Source organism: Osmerus mordax, chromosome 25 (assembly GCF_038355195.1).
Source record: "Osmerus mordax isolate fOsmMor3 chromosome 25, fOsmMor3.pri, whole genome shotgun sequence".
Taxonomy (NCBI): Eukaryota; Metazoa; Chordata; class Actinopteri; order Osmeriformes; family Osmeridae; genus Osmerus; species Osmerus mordax.
The window spans coordinates 2,232,015-2,241,292 of NC_090074.1; the positions used below are offsets into that span (position 1 = coordinate 2,232,015).

A 9,278-nucleotide genomic window follows, 5' to 3' on the forward strand; every position below is an offset into this window, starting at 1 on the left:
CGCAATAGGTTTGCATTACAAGTATTTTTGAGATCGAAAATGACTTCACACTTAGTAAACCAAGTGTATTGATTGCATAACATAATATTAATTTCCTGTACGGTTAGAAATCACATCATGGGTGCAAAATGTAAAACATTAGCCATGCATTTTTCTGTGTGTTTGCAGTGTGAGAATTGTAAATGCTTGATTAAGTAGACATATTTTCATGTATATTGAATCACTCAAAAAATATCACACTTTAATAAAAAATAATATTTTTCCAACATTTTGTCTCTCCATTTCAAACATGGCTTGTGTTTTGATCCAAGTCACTGAAATTCAATAGCATCAGTTGGAATAGGAAAACCAGAACCTGCTCTCGACAAATGGACTAGCCAGCTCTAACGTGATAGTGCAGTGTGTGTGTGTCTGCGTGTGTGTGTGTGGGAGTCAGATGCGGATCGTATATGAGTCTGAGTGAGTCACATAGCGGACCCAGCGCTGAGACGGTCCGGGCTGAATCGGCGAGAGGCGGAGGAATCTGATTTGCAGTCCCGTGCAGGTGTACTTTGGCAGCTCGAAGCTCAGGCTGACCGGACCTACTTCCAGCATGGAGGCCGAGCTCAAGCCTGAGACCTCCAACTGAAAACACAGGAAAAGGGGAGGAGGGGGAGAGGGGAGGATGGGTGGAAGAGAGGGGGAGGAAGAGAGGAGAAGGAGAGGGGGAGTGATCAGAATCCTAATTGCCATCTTGGCAGGGATCTCCTGTCATCTCTGTGTCCACTCTGGAAGGACAGGACTGATCTGAGACATTCTGACCAAGGGTGTCGATGCCATGGCAACAGGCCAGACTGGACCTCCAGACAGAGAGAGAGATCGAGAGCGAGAAAGAAAGAAAGAGAGGTAGAGTGAAAGAGAAAGAGTTAAAGTGAAAGAGAGAGAGAAACATAGGGAGAGAAAAAAAAGGGGGAGAGAGGAGAGAGAGATAGAGAGTGAACGTATGGAAGGAGAGAGAAAGAGCGCGTGTCTCCAGGGAGTCACCTTACATTTACATTTAGTCATTTAGCAGACGCTCTTATCCAGAGCGACTTACAGTAAATACAGGGACATTCCCCCCGAGGCAAGTAGGGTGAAGTGCCTTGCCCAAGGACACAACGTCAGTTGGCATGACCGGGAATCTAACTGGCAACCTTCGGATTACTAGCCCGACTCCCTCACCGCTCAGCCACCTGACTCACCTTGAACAGAGCGGAGAGCTGAGAGCCCCCGGGGAAGCGAGAGATCTCCCAGAGGATGGCCTTGTTCCTGGGCTGCAGCTCTGCTTTCTGATCCGGACTGCTCAGCTCTTGGGACAGGCTGGGGACAGCCAGCGTGGAGGAGGGCACCAACATAAACAAGGGAGAGCTAGCGTTAGCTTAGCATTTTGATATTTGGTGTAATTACACTTTATTGACATTCTGAAGAGCAACGTTTACGCTGGTAGGTTTTATGGATGCAGTGCAGGGGTCACAAACGATCTCACCTTAATGAATTTCTGGGGACAGGTATAGTCACCGACACGTTAATAGCAGAGCTGCAAACAAAACGTCGATTAATACTGATACAAATCGAGAGGTTGCAGCTCTGCTAAATAAATATATCATTATAAAAAGTTTTTTTCCTCCCATAAAGGAAGAACTGACCTTTTAGGTGGCAGCTCACAGCGCAGTTTCAGATACAGCAGCAACCTATAGGATGAGGGCTGGAGGTTTAGCAATGCTACGACTCAACTTCCTGTCCGCCAAGCTGCAAAAACAACAGGACTTCCTGTGGAGATATGATCGGGTTGTGTTGGATTGATTCAAGAGTGTCTGTTCCGTACCTGCCACCGTTGTCTCTCTCTATGGTGGGGAATAGGCGGAAGGGAGCTGGAGTGGGCAGGTCATCGCACAGCTGGTACTGCATCACCGTTTGCTGCGTGGAAAAGTGACAAGTAGAGAAAAATGTTTAGATAATGAGATCCTTGTGTGTGAGCGTGTACATTATGTGTGTGTGTGTGTGTGTGTGAGAATGTGTACATTATGAGTGTTTGTGTGTTACGTGGGTGAACACCCCACCTCTCCTTGGCTGGGACAGACTTTCAGGATTCTGTAGGAGTCAAACTCGTCTAGTTTCACAGCCTGGTGGAAGCTGCATTCATCCACCCTAACCGCTGCCCCGTAGCCTGGGGGACACAAACCATTACCAAGAGTACCGTGGAACCAACAAGGTCTATCACTGTCAGACATCCGCAGTACCTACGAATTAAACAAGTAATAATGACAGTGTATGATTTACAGACAAACGAGACCTTAGTCACCCAAGATAAGAGATAAAAACACAAATCAGATGGCCTGACAGGTTTAGCTCCGTGCACACCTCTCAGTTGAGACTTCCCTATGCTGAACTCCTCATTTAGTCCAATACGCATCTCTGTGGATGAGGGTCATAGGGGACACAAAAGAGGAAGTGGGGGGAAGAGAAGACAGAAATGAACTGTCAAAACCTCAAACAGATTCTCATTGCGCAGCATGTGCAGCCATGTTGAACATGGTGCTCACCAGAACAGCTGGGCATGTAGCATTTCACCTTGATCTCCCCCTCTATGTCAGCCTTCATCAACACTCCCTGGAGAAGAGAGAGAGAGAGGCAGAGAAAGACAAGAGACAGAGAGACAGACAAAGAGACACACAGAGAGAGGCAGAGCGAGAGAGAGAGACAGGGAGAAAGAAAAAGGGAAGAGAGAGGGAGAGACAGAGGGAAAAAAAGCTCTACAGGTCTTTAATAACTCATATGTTGTGAACAAACTTCTGTACACCATGTTTCCACGGTTACTCACGTTGGAACCAATGACCACAGACATCCGCTCGATCACATCCACAAATATCTCATTTTTCCCTCCCTGGAAACAGGGCAAAGGAAGAGAGGAATTGAGGATGTGGGACAGTTCAGACACAAGACTCAAGTACATTTAGCAGACGCTCTTATCCAGAGCGACTTACAGTAAGTACAGGGACATTCCCCCGGAAGCAAGTAGGGTGAAGTGCCTTTCCCAAGGACACAACGTCATTTGGTTGGCATAGCCGGGAATCGAACTAGCAACCTTCTGATTACCAGCCCGATTCCCTAACCACTCAGCCATCTGACTCCCTCTAATGTAGATAGCCTCTACGTTTACAATACTAAAGTACATGGCCATTACATTTTACATTTAACCCACAGAAGTGTTTATCCAAAGAGACGTACAAATAGTGCATGAAGAAAGCACACCAGAAGATCTAGGATCAGAAGTGCAGAGTTAGGACAGTATTTAAGTAGTCGGAGTCAAGGAACGGTTTGTGTTTCCCAGCCACATGTCAGCTGCCAGGCCTTGAACACGTGGCGACATATCAAACGCACCTGTTCTCCCCGGCTGGACATGATGGGCCGCGAGGCCGCAGCACTTGGAGCCACTTTGCTCTGCTGAGTCTCTGCTCCAAACTACAAGGAACATGGGAGACATGAAAACGATCAAAAAACCTTAAGATGAAAAATAAATACAATTTAAGTACTTTAAGTTCTTTTGAATGCAGTTCATCCCAGGGGTCATGGATTTGGTCGAGCGAGGTTATCTCAAATGCATTTATCTGTGGCTCCCCGGTGATGCCGACTAGGTGACCTACCAGGCCGACGTTACTGAGGTCAAACAGGCTGAACGGTTTGGAGCTGACGGCCTCAGTCTGGATGAAGTTCTTCAGGATGTCAGTAGAGGTTGTCTGGATATAACCATAGTCCTGCTCGGAAAGGGGTGAGAGAGAGGGCGGGGTTAAGATGAAAGGATGGCAATCTAACAAAGCCAATCTCTCCAAGTTGTGTTCATGTCTCACAGATGGAAGAATGCTTTGTAAACGGTCTTCAGATTGGCTCCAGAGTGGAAGTGAGAGCAGGGATTAGGCTAAAGATGCTCACCACAACTTCATCCAACAGCTCATATATGAGGGCAAAGTTCATCCGTACCGACTTCTCTGTTAGATTCCCACAGTAGTCCTTTATCAGGGCTGTTAACCTGGAACACAGACAATCAAATAAACACACACACAAACGGACCAGCCCAAGGTCATAAAAATGTTGGGGGTCAGATGGCTGAGTGGTTAGGGAGTCGGGCTATAAATCAGAAGGTTGTTGGTTCGGCAAGGCACTTCACCCTACTTGCCTCAGGGAGAATGTCCCTGTACTTACTGTAAGTCGCTCTGGATAAGAGTGTCTGCTAAATGACTAAATGTAAAAATGTAGGCAGGTGATATGTAGGCGTAGGGCAATGCAAACACAGTAGAAGCATTTTAAACCAGTGTTTATCCACCCCGACCTCTATCTACTGGAGCAGACCTGTTGAGGAATTCGATGATGGTGAATGGAGAGGCATCTGCCGTCGTCGTGGCAACCCAGTATAGTCCTCCCTGTTTGATGTGAACAAAGTGCAGGTCTTTCCGACTCTGAAAAGTAATCAGACGAGAAAGATCTGTCCCAGAACCACACATAGGTCAGAATACACACACACACACACACACACACACACACACACACACACACACACACACACACACACACACACACACACACACACACACACACACACACACACACACACACACACACACACACACACACACACACACACACACACACACACACACACACACACACACACACACACACACACACACACACACACACACACACACACACACACACACACACACACACACACACACACACACACACACACACACACACAGAGACATCATACCATGACCACTGGTGGTTGGTCATCTGTCAGCGCGGTGACCATCTTGTAGAAAATGTTGACGGACTCATTTCCAGCCTCGCCACGAACTAATGCGTCATGTTAAAGACCTAATCGCGTTGTCACTGTGCGAGTGATCTGGCATTCAAATACTTTGATTGTGTCACAGTAATCACTGACATCTTCAAATGGCAGAAATTACTGAGTTGAATATTTACATACTGCACCAATTAATGTAATCAAGAAGCTCAGTGTGTTGAGTCAACAGTTCAAAAGTAGGGTACATGGAAAGAGAGAGAGAGAGAGAGAAAGGGGGGGGGGGTAAAGGATACAGTCTTTGTAGATTAGGTGGTCTCCCTTGGAGGACAAGATAAAGACCTGGGAAATCATCTTCCTGTGGAAAGAACAGGTTAGCACAATAACAGGAACCATCTCACAGAAGCAGCGAGGTGGCATCATGTGACCATAGCTTTAGTTGGTTCTACATACCTTCTAGACTAGCTAGCTGACAGTCGTTGAGAACATTAGCTTGCTAGCTAGCTAGAAGGCGTCTTACTCCCCACGTCTGCCAATAAGGCTATCCACTAGTCTAATCTACTTTGCTTCCCTGCCGTCTTGCTCGCAGGAATGTCTTGAACGGCAGATTGTCTTTGATATCACGAGACTATCAGTAATACAGATAATATATGTATTTGTAGCTAGCTACATTTGATGTGTTTACAAACAGCTTCTACTTTGAATAAATGTGACCGCCAGGAGGTAGCTAAAATGAACCCAGTGTTCCACAGCACCATCTAGTGTCGTTTTTGCATAACACTGGCCGTTGCAATAAAAGCCTACATTTTGTTTTGTCCTGACGCCTAACACATCTGGTAGCAATCACTATACAAGCTAAATCGATTCCGTAGAGTCACGAATGGCAGTGAATACATTTAATCAATCATTCTGACGACTCCCATACAGAATTACAGACCCACAGGTGGCAGTACTGCCGTCTGACTGTCACACAATCGATCAGTGCGGAAGTGGAAGCGCGGGGTGAGAGGCAAAAGCGAAAATGGCTACTCCGAAAACTGTACCGAAAGATGCTCAGGTATTAATCAACTGTTTTCATAGACGTCTGCAGAACTTAACTGTCTCATTACATACGAATATACTCTGTCTACTCTGTGAGCGTCTTGCGGCAGCTATTTTGAAACGTTTTGTAGTACAGTAAACCCCAAACGTAATGTTGGTCAACCCGTGACTGGCTTCTATGCTAGTTAGCTCGACTAGCTGTTCAACTTGCTAGTAGTGTTATTTGCTGCCATCGACATGTTTACGTTCGGTGTCATAAAACATGATTATATCAAAGCGTTTTAGAGCTGTTTTGCTTATCTACTATCAACTGTACATGCATTTTCACGGTAAATTCGTGTTTGTCAATGATTTTCCCACCCATTTTCAGGTTATGATGCAAATCCTGAAAGACATGGGCATCACGGAGTACGAACCCAGGGTGATAAACCAGATGTTGGAGTTTACCTACAGTAAGTGGCTTTAGCTACAACATATTTTATCGAGGATTCGTGTGGGAAACATATGTTTATGCACGGAGATGTCATTATCATTGCCCTCTTCACTTGCAGGATACGTGACAAACATTATTGAAGACGCCAAAATATATGCCACTCACGCCAAGAAATCCAACGTAGATGCAGACGACATACGGCTGGCGATCCAATGTCGAATGGACCAGTCCTTTACTTCTCCACCCCCTCGAGACGTAAGACCTCGAAAAACCGTTGAATGACAATTAAACTGACTCTGAATTTATTGCACCCTGCCTGTTTGTGCGTGGCCAGGACAAACGCTGATGTTTGTTTGTTGTTGCAGTTTCTCCTGGAAGTAGCAAGACAAAAGAACCAAACTCCTCTTCCCCTGATCAAGCCCTACACGGGCCCTCGCCTGCCCCCAGATCGCTACTGTCTGACGGCTCCCAACTACAGACTGAAGTCCATACAGAAAAAGGTACAACAGGCAACAGACCTTAAAGCTGTGCGGTTGTTGGACTCTTCCCTGGCATCTGCTCCAATAGAATCTGTCTGGTTGTCGTTAGTAACGCCAGGTAAACGGGTAAAGGGGAGTCAGATGGCTGAGTGGTGAGGGAATCGGGCTAGTAATCAGAAGGTTGCCAGTTCGATTCCCAGCCGTGCCAACTGACGTTGTGTCCTTGGGCAAGGCACTTTACCCTACTTGCCTCGGGGGAATGTCCCTGTACTTACTGTAAGTCGCTCTGGATAACAGCGTCTGCTAAAATGACTAAATGTAAATGTAAATCTGCACGAATAGAATCTGTCTGGTTGTCGTTAGTAACGCCAGGTAAACGTACAGTCCCTAGCTGGATGATGAAAGGCTGTGTTTCGTTGCTGTGTAGGTGTCGTCGTCCGGTGGAAGGATAACTGTACCTCGTCTCAGCGTAGGAGCGGTGTCCAGCAGGCCTAGTACGCCCACGTTGGGTGAGTGATCACCATGGAAACACACAGGAAGGGCTCTCCGCATCACATGGCTACACCTTTTAGTCAGGGTGTGAATTATACACAGACAATCGGGGGGGCAACTTCTTCTCCAGGGCGTGTATCGACCCCCCTTGACCTGTTGTTTTTACCTCTTTTGGGGGGGGGTCCAAGTCTTAATTAGGGGGGTCAGACCCCCCCCCCCCCCCAGATGGCTGAGCGGTTAGGGAATCGGGCTATTAATCAGAAGGTTGCCGGTTCGATTCCCGGGTTTCCAAATGACGTTGTGTCCTTGGGCAAGGCACTTCACCCTACTTGCCTCGGGGGAATGTCCCTGTACTTACTGTAAGTCGCTCTGGATAAGAGCGTCTGCTAAATGTAAATGTCTTGTCCTCAGGAACACCATCGGTGCAGTCCGTCACCGCTAAAGTGGGGACGCCGGTGTCTCTGAGTGGACAACGCTTCACCGTTCAGATCCCCTCCTCTCAGACTGCCGTCTCCAAATCTGGTGTGTGTGACGTCTGGGGGCTTAATCTACACCTGAATTTTCTCTATTTCAGTGGTTCTCATCCCTGGTCCTCAGGGAACCCCTGTCCTGCATGTTTTAGATGTTTCCCCGCTCCAACACACCTGATTCAAATAAATGGGTCGTTATCTAGCTCTGTAGAAGCCTGGTAACGAACATGCATTTGAATCAGGTGTGTTGGAGCCATGAAACATCTAAAAAATGCAGGACATGGGGTCCCTGAGGACCAGGGTTGAGAACCACTGCTCTATTTGAACTTAAGAAACACTATGTAGCTAACAAGACACATCCTTAAGTGTGGCAGGGAAACTGGCAGGACATTTTAGGATCCAACAGTTGGTCTACAAAAGTAAATGCATTACGATTGTAAATCCTCAATGTTTTATTCTTTCCAGCCACGCCATCCACTCCGACAGTTCAGAATGTCCTCATCAACCCTTCTCTGATTGGCTCCAAAAACATTATCATCACAACCAACATGGTGTCACAGAACTCAGCCAGCGAATCACTGAAGAGGAAGCACGAAGACGACGACGATTACGACACATTATGACCTCACGTGTTGGTAGATTAACTCCGGTAGTAGAAATCGACAGTGCCCTGCTGTAAATAAAGTAGATGATAGTTTTGAATTTAGACAGTTGCGAACAACCCCCACCATCACGTTACGTCTTGTAAACTGTAGTATCTCATGCCTGTTTGCCACTAATTTTGTAAATTACAATAAAAAAAACTGACGTATTTTCCGCAGTGCTTCAATAAATAAAAAATTGTTAATGTCTTAGTTTACAGTAAGTGGACAAGGCATAAATTGCAATGCTGTAACGATTAAGCAGAGACTTACTGACATGTTAATCCAGCTTCAGTATTCCAGCGGTTATTAAGTCTTCCATGCCCACCAATAGGTAAAGGTCACTAACATTTTGCCTAGACTTTTAAAGATGAAAAGTAATTCATGGCGTTTGTTTGAAGAAATGGCATTGTTTGTATCTTTGTGTAGTTGCATGATACATAAGGCCGGTTTATAGAAATGTAAATTACATTCCTGGTTGTAAAATGTGTTCATAGTGTGACCAACAGAGGGAGAATTTGATCTAGGCTCCTGTATCTGGATGCTTTCTGCATTGTGAATGGATCACAAGACCCAAAGACAGAGTCCGAATTAAAAAATAATAAAGTTCACAATTATTTGACTGATCAATTGAGAACGTGATTTTAATGATAGGCCAATACTTGTCTAGTTTGTGTAACAGGCGAGTTCAAGGCATCGGATCTTTAATCACAAAAAAATAGGTTTTCCAACTGCTAAGGTAAGGGACACAAAAGCCTTTATTTTCAGAACTTTAAACTTGTAAAGTTGTAAGTTCCTCTGAGCAAAAAACTATGTTCCTGCCTGCCAAGTTGAATTTTTACCTATGACTACAACTCCCTTGTTCTGGTGCGTGTCCACAGTGCGCATTACATAATGGCCAGG

The 9,278-nt window shown here is 45.8% G+C and overlaps 2 protein-coding genes across 3 annotated transcripts; one reads left to right on the top strand and one right to left on the bottom strand.

The window, feature by feature from the left end:
• Positions 1–229: 229 nt before the first annotated feature.
• Positions 230–5,500, bottom strand: ap4m1 (adaptor related protein complex 4 subunit mu 1). 2 transcript variants are annotated; one of them, XM_067228699.1, is made up of 16 exons: positions 5,273–5,500; positions 5,116–5,177; positions 4,787–4,872; positions 4,366–4,472; positions 3,949–4,045; positions 3,663–3,773; positions 3,400–3,480; positions 2,840–2,902; positions 2,562–2,628; positions 2,380–2,433; positions 2,079–2,185; positions 1,844–1,935; positions 1,665–1,709; positions 1,505–1,555; positions 1,221–1,338; positions 230–624 (listed from the first exon to the last, which is right to left on the bottom strand). In XM_067228699.1, the coding sequence occupies exons 2-16, from the start codon at positions 5,171–5,173 to the stop codon at positions 433–435; spliced, it is 1,329 nt and encodes a 442-aa protein (XP_067084800.1). In that variant the 5' UTR covers positions 5,174–5,177; positions 5,273–5,500; the 3' UTR covers positions 230–432. The 2 variants fall into 2 exon arrangements, with proteins under 2 accessions (XP_067084800.1, XP_067084801.1); XM_067228700.1 differs by lacking the exon at positions 230–624 and adding an exon at positions 631–833.
• A 236-nt stretch (positions 5,501–5,736) lies between these two features.
• Positions 5,737–8,995, top strand: taf9 (TAF9 RNA polymerase II, TATA box binding protein (TBP)-associated factor). The gene is made up of 7 exons (XM_067229071.1): positions 5,737–5,876; positions 6,231–6,312; positions 6,412–6,548; positions 6,659–6,793; positions 7,200–7,281; positions 7,676–7,786; positions 8,200–8,995. Exons 1-7 carry the CDS (start codon positions 5,841–5,843, stop codon positions 8,355–8,357), a joined length of 741 nt encoding a protein of 246 aa, XP_067085172.1. The 5' UTR covers positions 5,737–5,840; the 3' UTR covers positions 8,358–8,995.
• Positions 8,996–9,278: the final 283 nt, after the last annotated feature.